The following is a 25,934-nucleotide window of genomic DNA, read 5'->3' on the forward strand; positions in this document are numbered from 1 at the left end:
GTGTACTTAGTCACAGCATTCAGAAGGTGTAGCTGACTACAGAGTTAAAAATTCAATAACTAACCTTCTCTTTTAACTCTTGCATTAAATCAAATAATGTACACATGCTGTTTTTTCTGCTAACTACGCTGATAAGTTCTTTCCTGTTTTGCTAGTTGTTCTTATCTTGAGTCACAGGTGCTTAGGACCTGTGGTCGGCAGAAAAACTGTCGGAACATCTTGACCAAAGGCAGACAACCACAATGGCCACGAATCGTGGGAAAGTCAAGAACAGTGGCACCTGCTCAGCAAAGCCTTGGTCACATGGTCCCGCCACGCAGACCCTCATAATTCTCCTTAAATTGACCTACCCTCTTTCAGAGAGCAGAAGGGCAGTTTTCAACATGCTAGTCTGCTACCCTCCTCGTTTGCCAGCAAATTAATAAATTTCTCTTTCTTTGTCCTCACAACCTTGATCTCATTACTCTTTCTTTCTTTGTTATTTTTTAAATTATGAAAGTATTGATAGCATATTTACAGGAGACTTGGAAAATACAGAACAAAGTTACATTTAGTTCCACTATATATTACAATTATCTTTTTAAGAAGATAAATTAAGATTTTTAGTTGGAGTTTCAATATCAAACAATCAAAAATTAATAGAATGGGTACACAGAAAAGTAGAAGGGTATTGTTGATGTGTAGTTGCTCAGTTGTGTCTGACTCTTTGCGACCCCATGGACTGTAGCCTGCCAGGCCTCTCTGTCCAAGGAATTCTCCAGGGAAGTGTACTGGAGTGTGTTGCCATTTCAGTAGAAGGATATAGTAGATATGAAAAGCACTGTGAACCAATTCAACCTAATAAAGATTCATATGATGTTCACACACAGTAGGATACAAATTCTATTCAAGTTTCCATAGACCATAAACTAGGAGACACTGGAACATATCCAGGTTGTCTTCATTACTCTTACTCAGCACTGGGGGCAGGGGCTGAATTGTCAGTTACAAAAGGTTATACCAATTTATTTTTTTTATTAATTTTTAATTGGAGGGTGATGCTGCATGTGCAATCTCATTATCAGACCCACTCCCCGCCCTCCCCCTCCCCCCGCCACTGCCACTTCTGAAGAGCCAGGAGCAAGCATTGCAGCAGTGCAAGCAAGGGGCCCAGGTCCCAGCACATCTCATTATCAGGCGGGAAGAGGAAGTCTTTCCTCTTGGACTGCTATGATGAGTACAGGTTGTGGACCTGGGCCAAACAGGGCAAAAAGTCAAATCAACGGCAAAGGGTGGGAAAGCATGAAAGTGCTATCTTTGTCATGATGGCAAGTGACAGACACCCACCTCAGCCCCCTAAGCCTTCAAGTGTTGTCTGAGGCTGCTTTACTGACCAAGGCATTCTTCAGAGCGCCTCTGACATCCTTGTTGCGCAGAGTGTAAATCAGGGGGTTGAGTAAGGGGGTGACGAAGGTGTAGATCAGGGCGATTTGGCGGTCCTCGTCCTCCGAGGTGCTGGATCGGGGGCGCAGGTAGACCAGGCTGCAGCAGCCGTACTGCAGCAGGACCACGGCGAGGTGGGAGGAGCAGGTGGAGAAGGCCCGGCGGCGGCCCTCCGCAGAGCGGATGTGCACGATGGCCGAGCCGATGAGCACGTACGAGACGGAAATGAGGAGGAAGGGCACGGTCAGCACGAGGCTGCCCACGGCATAGAGCACGGCCTGGTGCACGCGGATGTCTGCGCAGGCCAGCCGCAGGACCGGGGGCACGTCGCACAGGAAGTGGTTGATTTCTGGGCGGTGCCCACAGAAGGGCAGGGTGAAGATTAGGACGGTGAGCTGCAGGGAGAGGAGGGAGGCCAGGCCTCCGGCACAGCCCACCATCCGGACGCAGAGCTTCTGGGTCACGATGAGCATGTAATGCAGCGGGTGGCGGATGGCCACATAGCGGTCATAGGCCATGACCGCCAAGAGGAAGCAGTCAGTGCTGCCCAAGGTGACGAAGAAGAACATTTGGGCCCCACAGCCAGCCAGTGGGATGGGCTTCTGGGCCCCCAAAATGTTGGAAAGCATCAAGGGTACCACCACGGTGGTGTAGCAGATTTCCAAGAAGGACAGATTGCACAGGAAGAAGTACATGGGGGTGTGGAGTGGGCTGTGTGTGCACACCACCCAGATGATGGCCGTGTTGCCGCAAAGGATCGTCAAGTAGAGGACGAGGAAGAGGGCGAAGAGGAGGACCTGGAGTTCTGGGACGGTGGTGAAGACCCGAAACACAAACTCCGTGGGGCCAGACTGGTTGAGGACAGGGCTCCTCGCACACATGTCTCCTGCGGAAGAAGACCAGAAGATGCTGAGACTGCCTTTCCTGAATTACTCAATTGTGTGAGTAGAATCAAGGACTTAAAATTTTGCTTTTGATTTGGAATTGCCTATTTAGTATCCAGTTTCCAATCTCAGTGTTTGGAAATGAATTCACAATAGAGGGCATGGTACATTCCCCCTGGGAAATCTTCAGGAATGGGATAGATTCTAATCTACAGAAGTTTCTGCTGACAGAGATGTCTTTTTTGTTTTTAAACTCTGCTATTTAAAATCCAATTGACAAGGGCTAATTCTTTGCTTGTATTTAGTTAAAGAGTTGCGTACAGTTGTACTTTGTTATCTGTGGGAGATTGATACCAAAGTCCAGGAAGGCTTAAGTTCCTTTCATAAAACAGGATAGTATTTGCCTATAACCTACACACATCCTCCCATATACTTTTTATCCTCTCTAGATTACTTATAATACCTAATACAATGCAAATGCTTTGTAAATAGTTGCTGCTACTGCTAAGTCACTTCAGTCATGTCTGACTCTGTGTGACCCCATAGACGGCAGCCCACCAGGCTCCCCCGTCCCTGGGATTCTCCAGGCAAGAACACTGGAGTGGGTTGCCGTTTCCTTCTCCAATGCATCCAAGTGAAAAGTGAAAGTGAAGTCGCTCAGTTGTGTCCGACCCTTAGTGACCCCATGGACTGCAGCCTACCAGGCTCCTCCATCCATGGGATTTGCCAGGCAAGAGTACTGGAGTGGGGTTCCATCGCCTTCTCCGAAATAGTTGCTGGTGCCCTGCAAATTCAAGTTTTGCTTTGGGGAATTTTCTGGAAATTAAAAAAGTTCTCTATTGCTGACTGATCAAACCCATGGGTGCAGATCCAACATCCATTGGATCACTGTAAAAGCAACAGAGTTCCACAAAAACATCTACTTCTGCTTCATTGAGTATGCCAAAGCCTTCAACTGTGTGGATAGCAACAAACTGTGGACAATTCTTAAAGAGATGGGAATACCAGACCACCTGACCTGCATCCTGAAAAATTTGTTTGCAGGTAAAGAAGCAACAGTTAGAACTGGACATGAAACAACAGACGGATTCCAAATCAGGAAAGAAGTATGTTGAGGCTGTATACTGTCACCCTGCTTATTTAACTTATATGCAGAGTACATCATGAGAAACGCTGGGCTGGATGAAGCACAAACTGGAAGCAAGATTGATGGGAGAAATATCAATAACCTCAGATATGCAGATGACACAATCTTTATGGCAGAAAGCAAAGGAACTAAAGAGCCTCTTGATGAAAGTGAAAGTGGAGAGTGAAAAAAGTTGGCTTAAAACTCAACATTCAGAAAACTAAGATCGTGGCATCTGGTCCCATCACTTCATGGCAAATAGATGGGGAAACAATGGAAACTGTGACAGACTTTATTATTTTGGGCTCCAAAATCACTGCAGATGGTGACTGCAGCCATGAAATTAAAAGACGCTTACTCCTCGGAAGGAAAGTTATGACCAACCTAGACAGCATATTAAAAAGCAGAGACATCACTTTGCCAACAAATATCTGTCTGGTCAAGTCTATGGTTTTTCCAGTAGTCATGTATGGATGTGAGAATTGGACTGTGAAGAAAGCTGAGCGCCGAAGAATTGATGCTTTTGAACTGTGGTGTTGGAGAAGAGTCTTGAGAGTCCCTTGGACTGCAAGGAGATCCAAACAGTCCATCCTAAAGGAGATAAGTCCTGAATATTTATTGAAAGGACTGATGCTGAAGCTGAAACTCCAATACTTTGTCCACCTGATGAGAAGAACTGACTCATTTGAAAAGACCCTGTTGCTGGGAAAAATTGAAAGTGGGAGGAGAAGGGAATGACAGAGGATGAGAGGGTTGGATGGCATCACTGACTTGACGGACATCGAGTAGGCCCTGAGAGTGAGTTGGTGATGAACAGGGAAGCCTGGTGTGCTGCAGTCCATGGGATCACAAAGAGCCAGACATGACTGAGTGACTGAACTGAATTAAACTGATGGGTACAGAACATGTGGATAGGGAGGACTGACTCTATTAATAATTGTAGATATTTCCAAAATTAGGTAAATCGATGTATTGTTTACATTTTTGGTAAACATTCTTCTTGAAATATAGCATACACAGAAAGAATGTCACACATTCTAAATGTACTGTTTGATCTGTTTTTTACACAGTTAATGTACCAGCATAAACTCTATCAAGATTAAGAAATAGAAAAATTCTAGTAACCTGCAAACATTCTTTATGTCTTCTCTCAGTCTTTATGCTTCACAAAGATAACCACTCTTTTGGCCTTATCACTGAAGATTAGTTAAACTGTGTTTCAATCTATATATGTAATAGTAAAGTGTGTGTTTTATCGTACCTGGCTTCAACATTATGTCTGCAAAGTTCGTCTTGCTGTTTTGTATAGCGGGTCTTTGTTCTTCCCACTGTGTTATAGTATCCCATTTTTTTATGGCTACACTATAATTTATTCATGAGTTTTTCCCTTTTCATCCAGTTTTGACTCCATATGAAACTAGGCAAACATCTTTTATTACAACCCTTTCTGATATATACTCTGTGTATTTCCTCTCATTTGAATATTTTTAAAAATTTTTCAACCATGAACCTAAACTTTTAAGACTTGGACAAATTCAGATGAAAGGAACATGTAAAGGGAATCAGGTAATAATGAAGCAGAGCTGCCTGAGGTAAGAAAAGAAAATAAGAAAACTAAAGATGCAATAGCAGAATTCAAATAGGCATTAAAACCATCAGATGCATAAGTTTTATGAGGATAGGGAAAAGTACCTGTCAACTAAGCGCTTTTACATTAGACTGGGCTGCACTTTTATTTTTGATACAAAACCCCAAGAGACAATAGAGCAATGTCTACAGAGTTTAAAGAAAAGCAAAGTTTTTTTTGTGAAAGAATGCTATACTCAGGCTTTAGAGCTTTATGTTCAAAAACAACAGAAAGACTTTCTCAAATTTACCAGGGCTTAGGAAACATGGGCATACCTTGGAGATACTGTGAGTTCAGTTCAAGACCATAGAAATAAAGCAATTATCATGATAAAGCAAGTCACAATTTTTTTTTGTTTGTTTCCCAGTGCGTTTAAAAGTTATGTTTACACAGTACTATAGTCTATTAAATGTGCAATAACAGCATTATGTTTAAAAATATGAAAGTGAAAGTGAAAGTCTTAGTCACTCAGTCGTGTCCGACTCTTGGTGACCCCATTGACTATAAAAATATAGATACCTTAATCAAAAGTGGTTTATTGCTAGAAAGTGCTAATGATCATTTGAGCTTCTGCCAGTCATAATCTTTTTGCAAGAGTAATACAAAGATCACAGGAAACAGATCACCATAAAAAACAGAACAATCATGAAAATGTTTGAAATATTACAAGAAATTACCAAAATGTGACACAGAAACAAGTGAGCAAATCTATTGGAAAATGGCATCAACAGAACGGCTTGATGCAGGGCAAACCTTCAACTCGTCAGACGAGGAAATATCTGTGAAGCACAGTAAGTGAAGTCGCTCAGTTGTGTCCGACTCTTTGCGACCCCACGGACTGTAGCCTACCAGGCTTCTCCCTCCCTCCATGGGATTTTCCAGGCAAGAGTACTGGAGTGGGTTGCCATTGCCTTCTCCAGGGGATCTTCCCGATCCAGGGATCAAACCCTGGTCTCATGCATTCCAGGCAGATGCTTTAACCTCTGAGCCACCAGGGAACACAGTAAAGTGAAGAGCAATAAAATCAGGTAAGCTTGTGAGAAGTGGAAAATTTCCTGTGATATCAGTAAATAAGGATGTCACAGTCATCAGCGTTTCCAGCCCTCCGGTGTGAGCTGGTGAGCCCTGAGGGACGCAGGAAGGAGACTGTCTGCCTTCTAGCAGCCAGCAGACCTACGGTCACTCCCTAAGGTAAGCCCCGAGGAAAGGAAGCTCAGGATGTGAAAACACAGGAAACTGGCCCCAGATAGATGAGGTGCATGTCAAAGGAATGATTTCAGTGAACCCAGACTCTTGCATTTTCCCCTACATAGACAGGAGCTAAATTCCTTAGCTTGGGTTACCTGGTTTTCTTTAATTAATAATAACCTTTAACTTTTGACATTCAGACTACCTGCCCTTTGCTATAAAACTTGTATGTAACCTGGCTCCTCCCCTCGCCTCCTTGGAGTAGTTCTCAGGGTCACTTGAGGTGCTGTCTTGAAGTCCTAAAAATTCCCACCAAATAAAACATACTTTTATGTTGTGAATATTTTTTAAGTTGACACTTGCATGCCATTCAATTTAAATACAATTAAAATAATTTCTCAACAAAAAAATCTGGGTTGTTGGGTGATTAATATTACTCCAAGATGGTGGAGTAGAAGGATGTGCGCTCATTATCTCCTGCCAGAACTCCAAAATTAGAACTCACTGCTGAACAACCATAGACAGGAGAATGTTGGATCCTGCCAAAAAAAGATAATCCACATTCAAAGGAGAAGCTCCAGCAGGACGGTAGGAGGGGTGAAAGCGCATTTAGAACCAAACCGCATACTGGCCAGAGACAAACCTTGTGCTCGCCAGGACCCAGAGATGCCACAGAGACTGAGCCCGAACTGTGTTTGAGTGTCTCCTGCGGAGGTCCGGGTCAGCAGTGGACTGCCCCAGGGGCAGGGGCTCCGAGTGCAGCACACCTGGGGATAGCATAAGCCCTCTTGGAGGAGGTCACCATTAACCCTACCATAGAGCTGCCAGAACTTACAGACTGCCAAAAATGGACTCTTGAAGGGCACAAACAGAACCTTGTGTGCACCAGGACCCAGGACAAAGGAGAAGTAACCCCACAAGAGACTGACCCAGACTTGCCTGTGAGTGTCCAGGAATAACTGGTGGAGGCATGGGTCAGTGGTGGCTTGCTGCAGGATTGGGGGCATTGAGTGTAGCAGTGCATGCATGGGTCCTTTTGAAGGAGGTCATCATTATCTTCATTACCTCCACCATAGTTTGGCTGCAGGTCAAATAATAGGGAGGGAACACAACCCTGCCCATCAACAGAAAATTGGATTAAAGATTTACTGAGCATGGCCCCACCCATCAGAACAAGACCAGTTTCTCCCTCAGTCAGTCTCTCCCATCAGGAAGCTTTCATCAGCTTCTTATCCTTCTCCATCAGAGGGAAGACAGAATGGAAACCACAATCACAGAAAACTAACCAAACTGATCACATGGACCACAGCCTTGTCTAACTTAATGAAACTATGAGCCATGCCATGTGGGGCCACCCAAAACAGGCGGGGCATGGTGGAGAGTTCTGACAAAATGTGGTCTGCTGGAGAAGGGAATGGCAAACCATTTCAGTATTCTTGCCTTGAGAACCCAATGAACTGTATGAAAAGACAAAAAGATAAGACACTGAAAGATAAACTCCCCAGGTTGGTAGGTGCCCAATATGCTATGGAGATCAGTGGAGAAATACCTCCAGAAAGAATGAAGGGATGGAGCCAAAGCAAAAACAACACCCAGTTGTGGATGTGAGTGGTGATGGAAGTAAAATTTGATGCTGTAAAGAGCAATATTGCATAGGAACCTGGAATGTTAGGTCCATGAATCAAGGCAAATTGGAAGTGGTCAGGGCAGAGGAACCAGAGATTAAATTGCTAACATCCATTGGATCATCGAAAAAGCAAGAGAGTGCCAGAAAAACATCTATTTCTGCTTTATTGACTACACCAAAGCCTTTGACTATGTGGATCACAATAAACTGTGGAAAATTCTTCAAGAGATGGGAATACCAGACCACCTGACCTGCCTCCTGAGAAACTTGTATGCAGGTCAGGAACCAACAGTTAGAACTGGACATGAAACAACAGACTGGTTCCAAATAGGAAAAGGAGTACGTCAAGGCTGTATATTGTCACCCTGCTTATTGAACTTATATGCAGAGTACATCATGAGAAACGCTGGGCTGGAAGAAGCTGGAATCAAGATTGCCAGAAGAAATATCAATAACCTGAGATATGCAGATGACACCACCCTTATGGAAGAAAGTGAAGAAGAACTAAAGAGCCTCTTGAAAGTGAAAGAGGAGAGTGAAAAAGAGGAGAGTGAAAAGGAGAGCTTAAATCTCAACATTCAGAAAACTAAGATCATGGCATCTGGTCCCATCACTTCATGGAAAAATAGGTGGGGAAACAGTGGAAACAGTGATAGCCTTTATTTTCTTGGGCTCCAAAATCACTGCAGATGGTGACTGCAGTCATGAAATTAAAAGACGGTTGCTCCTTGGAAGGAAAGTTATGACCAACCTAGACAGTACATCAAAAAGTAGAGACATTACTTTGTCAACAAAGGTCCATCTAGTTAAGGCTATGGTTTTTCCAGTAGTCATGTATGGATGTGAGAGTTGGACTGTGAAGGCTGAGCAACAAAGAATTGATGCTTTTGAACTGTGTTGTTGGAGAAGACTCTTGAGAGTCCCATGAACTGCAAGGAGATCCAACCAGTCCATCCTAAAGGAGATCAGTCCTGGGTGTTCATTGGAAGGACTGATGCTGAAGCTGAAACTCCATTACTTTGGCCACTTGATGCAAAGAGCTGACTCATTGCAAAGGACCCTGATGCTGGGAAAGATTGGAGGAGGAGGGGATGAAAGATAGGAGGAGAAGGGGATGACAGAGGATGAGATGGTTGGATGGCATCACCGACTCAGTGGACATGAGTTTGGGTAACTCCAGGAGTTGGTGATGGACAGGGAGGCCTGATGTGCTGCGATTTATGGGGTTGCAAAGAGTCGGACACGACTGAATGACTGAACTGAACTGAAACAGGAGATGGCAAGAGTGAATGTCAACATTTTAGGAATCAGTGAACTAAAATGGACTGGAATGGGTGAATTTAACTCAGATGACCATTGTATCTACTTCTCTGGGCAAGAATCCCTTAAAAGAAATGAAGTACCCATCACAGTCAGCAAAAGAGCCTGAAACGTAGTACTTGGATGCAATCTCAAAAACGACAGAATGATCTCTGTTCATTTCCAAGGCAAACCATTCAATATTACAGTAATCCAAGTCTATGCCCCAACCAGTAACACTGAAGAATCTGAAGTTGAATGGTTCTATGAAGACCTACAAGACCTTCTAGAACTAACACCCCCAAAAGATATCCTTTTCATTATAGGGGACTGGAATGCAAAAGTAGGAAGTCAAGAGATCCCTGGAGTAACAGGCAGATTTGGCATTGGAGTACAAAATGAAGCAGGTCAAAGGCTAACAGAGTTTTTCCAAGAGAACGCACTGGTCATAGCAAACCCCCTCTTCCAACAACACAAGGGAAGACTCTACACATGAACATCACCAGATGGTCAACACCAAAATCAGATTGATTATATTCTTTGCAGTTAAAGATGGAGAAACTCTATACAGTCAGCAAAAACAAGACAGGAAGCTGACTGTGGCTCAGATCATGAACTCCAAATTCAGAGTTAAATTGAAGAAAGTAGTCCAAGCAAGTCCATGGGGTTGCAAAGAGTCCGACATGAATGAGCGACTGAACTGACTGAACTGGGTGATTAACCAAATTCAAGATTGAGGGAGTTGCAATGTAAAAACTTGGTTTGAAAAATCAAAGAATAAGATATGTATTTAACACTAAGTGGTTAATGCAAATACTGTTAAAAGCAAAAAAAAAAAAAAAAAATTCTAAAGATAATTATTGAAAGAATGCATAGTATAAAATGCAAAAAGTTAGAATAGCTCTGCATATTTAAAACCACAAAGTGCACAATTGGGAAATTGGTAGTGAAGCATGGGAGAAATGTAAGTATACTAATTTTTTCAATCAATGGAAGCAAGAATTCAAGAGCTATTTCATGTAGATATGACTAATTAGAGGACTACCTATTCAAACATAAAATTCTGAGTAATAATCATCAGTAGAATAAACACACAGCATATCCACTCCAAACAATCTGATTTTAAAAAGTAAAAATATAGTGCAGAGAGCCAAAGGAAACAAAGGAAAGTGTGAGCACGCATATAAGATAAAAATAGCTTAATGTAAGCTGAGAAAAGTATTTTGCCTCTGGAAATAAGTTTAAGAGAGGTTTGTTGCTGCTGCTGCTGCTAAGTCGCTTCAGTTGTGTCCAACTCTGTGCGACCCCATAGATGGCAGCCCACCAGGCTTCTCCGTCCCTGGGATTCTCCAGGCAAGGACACTGGAGTGAGGTTTATGTTTTATTAAAGAGTATCTCACACTTACATGAGAAAAAAATTCAACCAAGTTTATGTATAGTGACATTAAAAGGCTAGCATCACTTTTATCTAGCACTGTGTCTTAGGATGTAGCCTGTGAAAGAAGACAGAAAAAGGATGCAGAATATTTGATTGTTTGATTTAAGACGCAACAGAACAAACTGAAAGACTGAGATGAGTAGGACGTTCGTCGCGGTGGCTGGTTCCAAATGAATGTGATAGGGAATCTCCTAACTGAGCTTAGCTGATGTGTCAGATTAACCAGTGCTCCTCCTTCCCCCTGTGCAAGGTGCTGTATGAAGCCCATGATATACGAAGCACAAGAGACCTGCGGCTTATTCTCTGACATGTTTGAGCATTCCTACAACCACACTGAACTGTACGCTTAAAATTCAGTTGGGTTTCACCCAAACTTACTTCGACAATTTGGATTCATTTTTGTAATGATGTGATTTTATTAAATTAAGATTCAAATTTTTAAAAAGTGGAAGAAAGCTAGAAGATAGTGTAGATAAATATTTTTCAGATCTCAGAGTACAACCAAATGACTTACAACCAAATAAGCAGAGTACATAAAAATATTGACACTTGGACAGAATAAACATTTAAAAGTTCTGTGTGTCAAAAATACAATAAGCAAACTGAATAGAAAATGAAAATTTACCCCCCAGCAAAATAGTTTATAATCAGAAGAACAAGCAATTCAAAAAAGAAAACTTCAAAGACATATAAACATTCAATTTCATTATTATTCAAATAAATATAAACTTAAATAAAATTTTCTGCTTAGAAACTGTTTTGGAAAAATAATATCTAGTGTTGTGAAAGTTGCAAAGAGGGATATAATCCCAAATATTGCTGAAAGTCCCTTAGTTATGTCTGACTCTTTGCGACCCCATGGACTATACAGTTCATGGAATTCTCCAGGCCAGAATACTGGAGTGGGTAGCCTTTCCCTTCTCCAGGGGCTCTTTCCAACCCAGGGACTGAACCTGGGGCTCCTGCACTGCAGGCAGATTCTTTACCATCTGAGCTATTTGGGAAGCTCTAGTTACTGGAAGTATAACAGTGCTATAAAGATGTGTGGAGTGCAATCTGGTAGTATGTCATAAAAGACTTGAAATGCATTCACTTTGATTCAGCAATAATGTATTGTGGAATTTATTCTTATAAATTAATCATGTATGTGCACAAAATTGTTGACAGGAATATTCATTACAGTTTCTGATATAACAGTGAAAATTGTACCAACCAAATATCATTAATGAGAAAATGCTTAAATTTATTGGGGTCTAGCCATGTGATGGGAAAATGCAATCATTTGAAAATGATGTGGAAAAATGCTTTATGAGATCAGGAAACCCATGAAAAAACAGATCATAAAAAACTGTTAAATCATGATTCCATTTAACAGATAATGATTTCTATTCATAAAAAAGAATATATCTTAAAATATTAACAATGAGCATTACCAGGTTGGTGGGATTTTAGTTTATGGCTTATGCTTTTCTATATTTACACATTTGACAATAAGTGTACCCAATTTTGTAAAAATTTAATAAATTTAAAAATTTCCTTTATCTTTTGGTATTTTAACATAGTGTTGAGAAGAATGATAGAGTGTTGATCGCATGAATTTTTGTAGTCAGATCTGAGTACAGAGACTTGTCTGGGGGTCCAGTAGCTAGGACTCCAAGCTCCCAATGCAAGGGACTTGAGTTCAATCCCTGGTCAAGGAACTAGGTCCCACATGCTGCAACTAAGACCCAGCACAGCCAAACAAATAAACATTAAAAAATTAGATCTGAGTGTGAAAACTGCCCTGATTTACTAATTTAATTTTTACACTAGTTACATTACTTGATGAGCCTTGATTCTCTAATGTGTGATTGGAGATGTGAATGTGGGAAATTTATGAAGATTGAGTGTTTCAAATGTATAATGTGCCTGGGGCGTGCTAAGTGTCGAGCGAACATCACTGACGTCCCTTCTCTTTTCTCATGATGGTGAGTGTCCCTTGGCTAGTTACCCTTCAGTTCTTATCTTTTCCCCAGTGGGCAGTGAGGTTCCTCTAGAGCTGTATTCTCCCAGGTCTTGAGTTGCTCTACTAAGCATTGAAAATAAAAAGAAGAGTAAGAGAAAAGGAAGAAGAATAAAATGGAAGAGATATTTCAGTAAAATAATGTGATTCAGATCAGATCAGATCAGATCAGTCGCTCAGTCGTGTCCGACTCTTTGCGACCCCATGAATCGCAGCACGCCAGGCCTCCCTGTCCATCACCAACTCCCGGAGTTATTGCCAAAAGCAAATAAGATAGATCTTAACTCAGGAAAACATTTAAAAACGAATCTATCTTATTAAGACGTGTGTGTGTGTGTGTGTGTGTGTGTGTGTTCAGTTGCTCAGTAGTATTCAACTCTTTGCAACCCCATGGACTGTGGCTCAGCAGGCTCCTCTGTCCAGGGAATTTTCCACGGTAAGAATAGTGATGTGGGTTGCCATTTCCTACTCCAGGGGATCTTCCCAAACCAGGGATCAAACCTGTGTCTTTTGTGCCTCTTGCATTGGCAGGTGGGTTCTTTACCCTAGCACCACCTGAAAGTGAGAGTTGCTCAGTCGTGTCTGACTCTTTGGGACCCCATGGACTGTATATTCTCCAGGCCAGAATACTGGAGTGGGTAGCCCTTCCCTTCTGCAGGGGGTCTTCCCAACCCAGGGATCAAATCCAGGTCTCCTGCGCTGGAGGCAGATTCTTTACCAGCTGAGCCACCAGGGAAGCCCAAGAATACTGGAGTGGGTCGCCTATCCCTTCTCCAGCGGATCTTCCCAACCCAGGGGATTGAACCTAGGTCTCCCACATTACAGGTGGCTTCTTTACCAGCTGAAGCACCGGGGAAGCCCCTATTAAGACATGAAAATCAAATAAGCAGCTTTTGCTTGGATGGGAACTGTCAAGATTTGCAAAACACTTTATGGATAAAGCAAGACATATAGTGTTGGAGCTTGATGTCTGCTAGGACAAGTTATGTCAGGGTAATTTCAAGGAAAAAACTACCACATATATTCAAAGTGAGTCTATAAAACATAAAAAAAACCCCCAAACTTTGTACTTATGAATTAAGCATTTTCCCTTTCAATGGCCACTTTCAAGGGTTTTGCACTTACTCTAATGATGTTTCTTTCAAACCATTTTTGGAGTGCTGCTGAGGGTTATTTTAAAAGAATGCACATTTTCTCTTATCTCATCAGTTGCGACATACGTTCACACTTGGAGGATACATTTGCTTATTTTCTTTATAGCGAAGCATTTGAGGTTCAGCAAAATAAAATAGAGTAATAAGCTAGGTGACCCCATTTTGTACCATAGAGTTTGAGCAAAATAAGAGTTGGTGAAGCTGATGTTGTTGTTTAGTAGAAACATACATTTTTCTTCATTTATTTAAGAAATGTAAGAATAAATATTATCATTGCTGTTAAGTGTACCATTTGAGATGTGTGGCACGATCTTTGTGAACATTTTCCTCATGTTTTCAATTCAAGTTTTCAACTATGAGTAATGGATTTTGTCATTCAAATTCATCTCTTTAGGCCACTGACCAAATGAAAGATCTGGCCATGTCAACATTTTCATCTGGCTAATGTATGAGAGCCGGTGCTAATGTCAAAGAACCTGCTTGCCAATGCAGGAGGTGTAAGAGACATGGGTTCAGTCCTGGGGTCAGGATGATCCCCTGGAGGAGGGCACTGCAGTCCACTCCAGTATCTTGCCTGGAGAATCCCACGGACAGAGGAGCCTGGCAGATTAGAGTCCATAGCATCACAAAGAGTTGGACATGACTGAAGCGATTTAGCACGCATGCACACAATGTATGAGAGGCTGATTGTATCTAAAAAAGTTCTTAATAACATTATCCCTGTGCCAGCTCTTTATTTTTTCATGTCCAAAAGAGTACTGGGCAAATATCAACACATTTCTGTGTTCCAAGTCTTTATCATCCTATTGTATTTCAAGAGGTGTTCAAAACTTCATCTCTTGATTACATTACAGTCCATGCAAATCCGTAAAGCTGCATTTATTATTCTGTCTTCTACTACTCTTTCAAAAACTATTCTCAGAGTATCTCCCAGACCTGTTATCATTGCTACTCGCAGAATTTACTCTTTTTCTGGGTGCCCACATTCCTTCCTTGGGGAACACTCCACTCCTGGCAATGCCATTTTGGTAAACATTTCAATCAGGGCTATCTTTAAGCTCCACAAACACAAGAATGTCTGTCTTGTTCATCAGAGTTTCTCATTACAATAAATTTGGTTTGAACTAGATTGAATTATTTTGTGTTGTAAAATAGTTTATAGTTAAATTATAGTTAAATCTCATGTCCTTTAAACTTCTTTCAGAGCCAATATCCAGTGGCACCTCTATAGCCCACTTAGGCTGCAGTTAGTTTAGCCCCACATAGACTGGGGCTTTCCTAGTCCAAAGGTGATTCTGTTTATATGTGTCTGCTGCATGCAAAGAGGAAGGTTTGGATGGGATGGATTCACTTGATTAATGGCTAGTGGGAAGCACAGCAATTAAGCTATTGATGTGCTTATTGAATAAGTTTGATAATGTTGTGAAGCTCGTCTAGTTAGCAGTTATTCCTTAATGACTGATGAAGCAGTATTTCACGGTGTAATATATGCTTCCTGCTAATCCGTAAACACTGTGCATATAAAACCTAAACACTTGTGGAAATATCAGTGAGCCAGGAAACCATAGCAAAGCCCATAGGTCAAATGTGTGCTTATTTATAAAGTGTATGTAAAGTTGGATCTCTGTGTCTGGTAACTATAAGGGAACTTAAGAGGTACCTGGTCCCACATATATCCTTTGTGCAAAACTCAAGGTCTGCTGAGATTAAGCCTTGTTCAGAGGCATAACGCTAGTGATGAGCATACATGGGGCCTGAATCTATTTTCTATGTGATTAGTTACCAGAGTGTAAAGTGTACATACAGGCCTTGAGTATATTTCATGTTTTATGTACAACAAAATGATATAAAAGCTAAGAGAGTGCAAATACCCAAATGGGACGGGCCTGGCAGAGCTGCTGGGAAACGTGCCCACACTCGGTCTGCTCCTGTGAACACAGCTAAACGGAGCAACGTCTTTCGTAGAGCAATCTGAAAACTCTTTAAAACTTCTGTTGCACACAGTTTCCCCTAATGATGACCACTAAGCCGTTCTCAAGTTAATTATACCTTTTTTCAATCTCTCCCACCACCAGTTTTATTGAGGAAAAACTGACAAATGTAATTGTATATATGATGATTTGATATATATATAAATGATTACCAAGACCAAGATAATTAAGAGACATTTGATCTCTCAACAAGAGTGTGGGTTCTGGATCTGCCGTTTCATAGTTTCAGAATCTGGGACAAAGTTACTGAATCTCCACGAATCTCAGACTTTTAGCTACACAGGATATATATAGTTACCCTATAGAGTGGTCGTCAGAATTAGCGCTCACAGTGAGTTAACAGAATCAGCAGTAAGGGGAACTACCAGTGAGTGAATCAAGTGCTCTGCCTGACTTTGTTGTTGTTCTTCAGTCGCTCAGTCTTGTCTGACTGTGACCCCAGGGACTGTGGCCTGCCAGGCTCCTCCGTCCATGGGATCCCAGGCAGGAATACTGGAGTGGGTTGCCGTTTCCTTCTCTGGGGGAGATCCTGGCCTGGGGACTGAACACGGGTCTCCGGCTTGGCAGGCGGATTGTATCCCACTGTGTCACCTGGAAAGACCTTGTGCTTTCTGCCCCAGCTCTACTGAACCGTCTTCAGTTCCTTCCCACGGCTCCACTTGCTCTGGGGGTTTGGCATTATCTGCTCCTTCCACCTCGGACACTCCTCTTCCACTCCCTAGCTGCACCTTCTCCTTCAGAGCTCAGTTCAGGCACCATTTCTCCTGTAAAGCTTTCCTTCACTCTCTTCTTTCCCCAACTGTAATGACAGGTACTTCTCTGAGCTTCCCCCAAAGCCTTCTCGTCACCTCAGCTCTGAGGCCACTGTAACTTATCAGTATACAAATCAAGCAGACCAGCATGTGTGGAGTACGTAAAGAACTCAAGTCCTGGGCTCAGCTATGTGCAGATGTGTAAGAAAATTATAAGACATAATCACTGCTGCTTCAGTCATGTCCGACTCTGTGCGACCGCATAGATGGCAGCCCACCAGGCTCCCCCGTCCCTGGGATTCTCCAGGCAAGAACACTGGAGTGGGTTGCCATTTCCTTCTCCAGTGCATGAAAGTGAAAAGTGAAGGTGAAGTCGCTTAGTCGTGTCCAACTCTTAGCGACCCCATGGTCTGCAGCCTACCAGGCTCCTCCATCCATGGGATTTTCCAGGCAAGAGTTCTGGAGTGGGGTGCCAATTGCTAGCTTCAGCCATATAACAGAACATGATGTGTAAAAGAATTTAAACATCCTCTGAGGAAGTAATTCCTAAATTGTGTTCCTTAGAATAGACTTCTTCTTGACACCTCAGAAATGAAAAAGTTCATGGTCAACTTGGGAAGCATTTTTCTCAAGAGTTACAGTGAATATTAGCACAGTGAAGTTATGGGAGGCCCTGTGTAAAGCAAACAGTTTCATTTTACCTCAAACATTTTCCAAATCTGTTTCACCACAGAATATATATATATATATATATATTTTTTTTTTTTCACATAGCACCAATAAGGATTTATGATTTAATTCTACTTGAAAAAAACTGAGGTCCATGCCATACCATTGAAAAAAGTCCTATGGACAGTATATTAAAAGAAGAGACAAAAGACCCAAGTTTTATCTTAGCTTCACACTTTTTAGGTATAGGATGTGAGGTAATTCAACCCTTTTTGCATCTGTAAAAGTGCATAGTAGTACCTACTCTGGGAACTTGTTTGTTCTGCGCAATTTTATGTATATGGATATTCTTCTCCAATGGCAAAGCACTATAGATGCTTGTGTTTTATTACTATTTTTAGAAATAAAGTCAAAATCAAATAAAAGAAATTGTCTCTTGAGATGCTGCCTTACCGCTTTGAAATTTGCTTCAATCCATCAGGTTAACTTTTCTTGCTGAGATGTTAAAAGTTCTTGGCATGGAGGATAGAGGAGCTCTTCCAGGAAAATCATTGACCCTATTTTTCCTCTTCTCAAAGCATGACTTGGAATGAGGATCCATGACCCTCATGCTGTGCAGCGTCTCTTGGGGAGAACAGGTGGACGTTGGGTGACACCTCCGTAATGTCTAGGTGAGAATGGAGAACAGCATCCTTTGCATGCTGATACTCATAAGAAGAGACAGCTCTCAGAGATTTGTGGCAAGGACGGAGCAGGATAAGAGGAACATCCTTTGGGAGGATTATCCTATGGAATCATCCCAATCCTGAGTGGGAAGACCTACAGCTCCTCCTTAATGCAGGGTCCAGTCTCGCCGGATTCAGTCAGGTTACTTGTCCTCTATGACACCTCTTTAAAGTTAATGAGTCCCCACAGAGGAGGAATTTCCCCCGTGGTTCCCCTCAACTAAAGCCAGCCAGAGAAAATATTTGAGAAAAACTTCCTGAGTTGATCAACTAAACAAGACTAGCCGGCAGCTCCTTTCCGTGGTCACCATCAACAGCCGTTATCCGGGAATTCCAGACGGGTGTTCTCATTCCTTTTCTATACCCAGCAGGGAACTTACTCATATTATATTCCAGACAATATCCTGGTGAGCCTTGCTGAAGAGACACACATTCCTTTCAGCTTGAGCTCACGGAACATGTATAATGCACTAATTCAGCCCTAGCCTGGGCATCTGGAGACCTGGAATCTAATTATGCATCTGCCATATAGCCACTGACCTCAGGCAAACAGTGGAGCTCTTAAGTGGGCAGGTTTCCATACCTGTCCTGTGAGGTGTTGGCTTAAACGGACTCCAAGGAGTTTTCCAGCTCTAAAATTCTATGAACTGTGTTTTTTTTTCTTGATAAGCAGGATTATGAAGCATTTTCCTATAATGATTCCTTTTGATCGTTGGTTTCATTTTTTCTTGCTGCTAAGTCGCTTCAGTCATGTCCGACTCTGTGCGACCCCATAGACGGTAGCCCACCAGGCTCCCCCATCCCTGGGATTCTCCAGGCAAGAATACTGGAGTGGGTTGCCATTTCCTTCTCCAAGGAAACTTTTTCTTACCCTACTTATTTCTATTTCTTGATCACGTTTTCCCTGTGCTGAGGCTGTTCTAGTCTTTCAAGATATTTATATACCTGTCTAATTTTTTGGTAATTATAGCTATATTCCCACCTCTTTTTAAATTGGAGTATAGTTGCTTTATAATGTGTCAGTTTCTGCTGTACAGCAAAGTGAATCAGCCACATGTATATACATATCCCCTCTTCCTTGGATTTCCTTCCCATTTAGCTCACTCCAGAGCGTGGAGTAGAGTTCCCTGTATAGTCCCACCTCTTAACCTACTCATTTAAATATTTGTTTCTCCTTTTCCACCTCCCTCCAACCTCGTGGAATTAAAACCATATACTTTATCCTCACCGTTGCCTTTAATTCTTAGTCAAGTTCCACATCCCTGTCTTATGTGAAAAGTAGTTGCTCAGTCATATCCAAGTCTTTGACACTGTAGCCATGGACAGTAGCCTGCCACGCTCCTCTGTCCATGAAATTCTCCAGGCAAGAATCCTGGAGTGGGTAGCTATTCCCTTTTCCAGAGGATCTTCCTGACTCAGGGATCAAACCTGGGTCTCCTGCATTGCAAGTGGATTCTTTACTGTCTGAGCCACCAGGGAATTTGAACCTCCAGGGAAGCCCTCTCTGTCATATGCCCATTATTAATAATGTATCTTTATTTAATATGAAACACATATATATTGAATTCTTACTATGAGCCAGATTCTATGTCCAACGTTTGGGATATATCAGTGTGCAAAAGAGATGAGAATTTTACCTTCATAGAGGCTGTGTTCTTGAAGAGGGGAAGAAAGGCAATGAGCAGAAAGTAAGGATAAGAACATGTGATAGAATCTAAAAAGATGGTATTGATGATCCTATATGCAGGACCGCAGTGGGGACGCGGACATAGAGAACAGACCGGTGGGCACAGTGGGGAAGGAGAGGGCGGGACGCGGACATAGAGAACAGACCGGTGGGCACAGTGGGGAAGGAGAGGGCGGGACGAGCTGAGAAGTGGCCCTGAAACATACACATTACCGTGTGTGAAGCAGCTAGCCAGTGGGAATTTGGTGTATGTGGCAGGGACATACAGACATCATACATCATATGCGGGTACTCTGCGACAAACCAGAGCGCTGAGATGGGGTGGGAGGTGGGAGGGAGGCTCAAGCAGGAAGGGACACATGTATACCCAGAGCTGATTCATGCTGATGTATGGCAGAAGCCAACCCAATATTGTAAAACAAATTATCCTCTAATTAAAAATAAATAAAATTTAAAAAAGAACATGCGATAATGTGTCAGAAGGGGTGAGTGCTACAGACAAAAAGCAAAGCAGGGCGAGGATGCTGGGGATTAAGCCTGAGAGTGATGTGATGTGCGAGAGGTGCAGAGGCTACTTGAGTTCTGGGAGGGGCGCTCTTAGGCTCTAGGCAGGTGGTGGTCTGAGAAGACAAGCCTGCCGGGAAAAGAGAAGGGAAAGAGTCTTAGGGCAGAAGCCACAGCAGGCGATATGGCCTTTTCTGAAGCCCAGATAAGCATATCAAACTTGTCCATAAAGTCCAAAATATCTACAAATCCATGTGAAGAAAGACAGCTTGCTTTTATATTCATGGCAATCGTGAATTAAATAGCTCTGTGCTGGTTCTTAACATTGGAGGGTAGTTACATGCATACAGAGATTATACTCAGACTTATTTTCCATTTTTTTCTCACCAGATATGTTTATTTGTTCAGATGACCTCATTCCTGCAAACATATTTTACACTCTTGCAATGACAGCATATAGTACTTCCATCAAAAAGTAGGCTGTGTTTTCAAATACCGTGTTCACGGTCATGTTTTTTGTGACAACTTAATATGAGTAGTATTGATGTCCCACAATTTATTAAATGAATCCCTAATATTGAACAGTTAGGATTTTTTTTATTTTCTTATGACTTAGATGAACATACAGTAATATAGGTGATTTGATTCACTTAGTCATCCAACATCGTGTTTTTGAAAATGTGCACTTTCTTATTGCTCTTTGTTAAGTTACTTGGATATTTATGTATGATTTAGAAGGTAATTAGTATGTATTGTTTACTTAAAATTTGTTAAGAGGATAGATCTTGTGTTAACTGTTCTTACCACAATAAAGTTTTAAAAAGTGCAACAAGAGCATTTTTAAAACATAAAGAAAAATTCGAAAGAAATCAACTTTAAAAAGTTTAAATTATATACTTGCCAACTATAGTATCTAATTAAGTCAGCTGTATATACAATATAAATGATCTTTACATATTTATTTTTTATGGGGCCTCCTTGATAAGATATCCATAATCCCATGTTTGTTACAAGATTATTCACAATAGCCTAGATATGGAAATGACCTAAGTGTCCATTGGGGAATGAGTGGATACAGAAAACGTGCTATATACATATAATGGAATATCGATCAATCTTAAAAAAATGAAATCTTATTATATGTGACAAGGTGGATGAACTTTGGGGATGCTATGCTAAGTAAAAAAAGCAAGCTACAGAAGAGCAAATACTGCTTGATTTCACTTATCTGAAGTATCTGAAATAGTCAGATTCATAGCAACAGACAGTGGAATCATGGTTTCTAGGGGGCTGGGTACAGGGAGAAATGGGAATTGCCTTTCAATCGGTATAGATTTCCTATGCAGGAAGAATGAGTTCTAAAGAGCTGGTTTACATTATGGCTGTAGTTAACAAAACTGTGTTGTGTACTTAAAGATTTGTTGAAAGGGTATACCTCATGTTGTGGTCTTACCACAATTAAAAAAGAGGAAAATGAGAGGAGAAAAGCAATATGCAAGTCATCAGCTTTGCTGGCAAGGATCATAGTTTAGGGGCAAGGTTTTATAGCCAGCATCTTCTGGGTTTTGTGGATTTCTGATTCTGGCAGCAGCAGTGAAATGCTGGGACCAGAAATTGTTCCCAGGGGCGTCACATAACGTACCTTTCTATCCATACCAGCAATTTTGGAAATCACAGAACATATAATAATAGTTAGCACTTTTTGCTTAAACCAAAAAAACTAACCAGCCAGTCAAATAGAATCATTAAATGTAGCTTAAAAGGAAAGAAAAGAAAGAAAAGGAGATTATATTCCCCAAGTTCGGCAAGTACGTAATAGTCTGAGAAAACTGCAGATGTGCTGTGTGGGCGCTCAGTCATGTCTGACTTGTGACCACATGGACTGCAGCCACCAGGCTCCTCTGTCCACGGGGTTTTCCAGGCAAGAATACTGGAGTGGGCTGTCATTTCCTCCTCCAGGGGGTCTTCCCCACCCAGGGACGGAACCCATGTCTCCTCCATTTTAAGGCCTATTCTCTGCCGCTGAGCCACCTGGGAAACATGTGCTACCCTTCAAGAGAAGGGAAAGGTGGCTCTGGGGAAGCAGTGAGGCCAGGGAGTGTGCCGTGGGCCACAGGGAGTGACTCGGTGGGCCCGGAGCTGGGAGTTGTGAGCCACAGAGGATTATTCCCGGGCCGGGAAAGAGAATGGAATCTGCCTTGTTTGATTTCAGAATTGGTTGGAACCAAGAAATCCACTTTTTCCTTCCAGTTTCTCTCATTTTGAATGGAAATGTCTGGAACTGCTCTGTTATGCCTGCCCCATGGTGTGTGTTGGGAACAGACGCCTTGTTCTCTGGTTCTCGGTCTGCAGAAGGGGAGGATCTTACCCTAGCATGTCTGTACCCCAAGTCTCATCTACACCTTTATTTAGGTAGTTTGGATGATGAGATTTGAGACTTTTGAACTAATGATATTTGGATAAGATTTTTGGACCTGAGTTGTGCTATAATGAGATGAGGTTTTGGGGGGTTTGGAAGAGGGTGGATTTATTTTGCATTTTAGATGTGTTTTAAATACAGTTGTCAAAAGAAAATTTAGAGAACTTTACTTCATATGGATATTATATTGAGCAAGAAACTCTAAGCAGAAAGGGAGACTTCAAACTGAAAGTGATTTGAAGCTCAGAGGCATGGTGTTATTAATACAAGATGGCTTATAAAGTGAGAATGGAGAAGTTGTTTAACTTATACAATGATTGCTTATTACAATGGGAATTTCCAGGTGAAAGAGGACTTGGGTAAAAGGTGCTATACCACTTTAGGAAGATGACTTCAATTTTGTTTATGATTATCAGGGACAGAAGGAAATATCTAAGTAGAGTTTCACTTATATTCATGAAATAAGCTAGATTACATTTTGCTTACATGGCCTAACGGGTTTTGTCTGCTCAGGGGATTTTCAAGTGTAGTCTCCATTTTATCTTATTTTAACATGATGAATTCCTTACTCCCCGCCCCCCCTCCCCGCCAGTCCTAACCAAACCTTAGATTCATTGTATTTATGTGGCTGGGAATCAAAGATAAAGAGAAAAAAATGTACCTTTAGGTGGTAACCCCTGCCCTCCTCCACAAAACCACAATGATTTTTCATCAGAAAAATGGGAACCAAAGGGCAATGGGATGACATCTTTAAAGAGATGGAAGAAAAACGGTCATTTCTAGAATTCTATATTCAGTGAAAATATTCTTAAAATTAAGATAAAAATGTAGGAGACTACTTTTAGAATACCTTTAAAAATGTTGACTATTTAAAACAAAAATGAAAATGTATGATGGAATTCATAAGTAAGATGTTACAATAAGAGCACAAATATGGGGGCAGAAAGTGGAATTAAACTGTTCAAAGTTTCTTACACATTTACTTCAAAAGTATTATAACAGTTCTTGGTACGCCATGATAAGAATGCAACTACAAAATATGAAAAAAAATATCTGAAAAGCTGTTAGAAACAAATGTTTACAAATCCAAAAAGAGGCTGATAAGGAGAAACTAAGAAACAGAGAAGAGATGAGTAAAATACACATGGAAATATGGTACTCTAAATTGTCCAATCAGGATTGAGAAGAAAAAGTATAAACTATATGCTCTTGATAAGAGCCATACCTTGTAGATGAGGAAATGCAGGTAGAAGTCAAAAGGAAGAGCAATACGTACCATGAAAACGTTAATCATAAAAAAGACAATGTGGACAAATTAAGATTAGATGTAGATTTCTGGACCAGGGATATTACCAGCAATAAAAATGAACATTGCTTAATGATAAGACGGTTAATCCATCAACAGGATATAATCATGCTAAATGTATATACGTCTAATAACAGAGCTTCAGAAAAAAGGGAAATAAAAGACCTAGAACAAAACAAAAATTGCAGAAGTAAAGGGAGAGATTGACAATTGACAATCATAGTTGCAAATGTTACCTACCTCTGATAGGAATGGATAACACGAGTAGACAAAGATAATGATAGAGATTAGATCCATACCATTAGCTAGCTTAATTCAACTGACTGCACTCAGCAGCTACAGGATACACATCCTTTTCAAGGGTACTTGAGACATCATAACAAAATACGTGTCATAAGACAATCAGTTATAAAAATTATAACCCAGACTCAAAATCCTGAATCTTATAACTAGCGTCCATTCCCAATTTGGATGATAGTAGACACTTTTCCGAAGACGAGGCACCCCCTTTGCCCCCCTCCATGCCTTGCAGCTCTGCAGGAATTTTATGCTGAGCAGAAGCAGCACCACTCTGACATCCGTGGTGACGACAAGTACAACATGAGGATAACAGAAGAGAACTGGCAGCTGAGCCAGTTCTGGTACAGCCCGGAGACGGCCCTCCGCCTTGCTGAGATCGCCGTGTCGTGAATTATGACTCCGGCCTAGACCGTGATCTGTCAGTGCAACTCCCAGGGCAGGAAGGACCCAAGTGGCATTTCCTCTCTGAAAAACTACCACCTCCCCAGTCCTCATTTTCAAGGTAAAGACATTATGATTTCCTTAGGATGTCCCTGGAGCTCAGGGTGCTTTTGCCGATTTGAGTCTGTGGAATTATATCTGGAAGAACTTTTAGACCCCATCTAGTGGAGAAGTCAATGGCACCCCACTCCAGTACTCTTGCCTGGAAAATCCCATGGATGGAGGAGCCTGGTAGGCTGCAGTTCATGGGGTCGCTAAGAGTCAGACACGACTGAGTGACTTCACTTTCACTTTTCACTTTCATGCATTGGAGAAGGAAATGGCAACCCACTCCAGTGTTCTTGCCTGGAGAATCCCAGGGATGCGGGAGCCTGGTGGGCTGCCGTCTATGGGGTCACACAGAGTTGGCCACGACTGAAGTGATGCAGCAGCAGCAGCAGCAGACACTTTTCATTCAAAAGGCACGGAAGAGGCACAGAGTAGTCACTGTGGTCAATCAAGTCTGACTCTTTGCAGCCCTGTGGACTGCCAGGCTCCTCTGTCTATGGAATTTTCTGGGCAAGAATACTGGAGTGGGTTGCCACTCACTACTTCAGGGGATCTTCCCAACTGAGGGGTGGAACCCGTCTCTCTTGTGTCTCCTCCATTGGCAGGCAGATTCTTTCTAGTGCTACCTGGGAGCAATCATAGACATGGAAGCCAAGAGGAAGCAGTCAGCACTGCCCAGTCCCATGAAGAAGCCCATCTGAGTGGCACAGCCCAGCAGGGTGATGGTCTTCTCTGACCGTAGGATGTTGGCCAGGAGGTGGGGCACCACCACAGCAGTGTAGCCGATTTCTACTCCCGAAAGGCTGCCCAGGAAATAGTACATGGGCGTGTGGAGGCGGGCTTCGGTCTGGATGGCCACCATGATGAGGACATTCCCAGTGATGACCCATGTATAAACCAGGCTGACCCCAAGGAAGGACAAGATGCGCGGCTCTGACTGGGAGGGATAGGCCAGGAGCACGAATTCCATCCGCAATGAGCGGTGTCCCCAGGACATTGAGTTAACAGACTTTCTCTGTTGAGAGTTATTAATACAAAGAAAGAGTCAGACTAACAACACATCAGTTCATACTCTGAGGCATGAGGCAATCTAATTAAGACTGGAGTTAGAAACTAGAAGAATTAAGACTTATTCTCTATTTCCTCCCTTTTTAACAAGTTTCTTCACATAAATAGCCACAACTTCACTTCTAACTTCACTTCTAACGATGTCACTTCCCTGGTGGCTCAGACAGTAAAGTGTCTGCCTACAATGCAGGAGATCCGGGCTCAGTCCCTGGGTTGGGAAGATTCCCCTGGAGAAGAAAATGGCAACCCACTCCAGC

General features: G+C 42.0%; 1 protein-coding gene across 1 annotated transcript; it reads right to left on the bottom strand.

Annotated features, from left to right (window-relative positions):
* Positions 1-1,343: 1,343 nt before the first annotated feature.
* On the bottom strand, positions 1,344-25,731 carry LOC109569152 (olfactory receptor 10Q1-like). Its single transcript, XM_019974455.2, has 2 exons — positions 25,254-25,731; positions 1,344-1,965 (listed from the first exon to the last, which is right to left on the bottom strand). The coding sequence occupies exons 1-2, from the start codon at positions 25,604-25,606 to the stop codon at positions 1,344-1,346; spliced, it is 975 nt and encodes a 324-aa protein (XP_019830014.2). The 5' UTR covers positions 25,607-25,731.
* Positions 25,732-25,934: the final 203 nt, after the last annotated feature.

The sequence above is a fragment of the Bos indicus genome, chromosome 15, assembly GCF_029378745.1.
Source record: "Bos indicus isolate NIAB-ARS_2022 breed Sahiwal x Tharparkar chromosome 15, NIAB-ARS_B.indTharparkar_mat_pri_1.0, whole genome shotgun sequence".
Taxonomy (NCBI): Eukaryota; Metazoa; Chordata; class Mammalia; order Artiodactyla; family Bovidae; genus Bos; species Bos indicus.

Excerpts from the sequence above, each read along its gene's own strand:
- LOC109569152 (XM_019974455.2), bottom strand. The coding sequence starts at position 25,606 with ATGTCCTGGGGACACCGCTCATTGCGGATGGAATTCGTGCTCCTGGCC. Across the intron at positions 1,966-25,253 it reads TGCTTCCTCTTGGCTTCCAT|CACTGACTGCTTCCTCTTGG; the intron begins GTCTATGATTGC and ends CACCTTGGGCAG.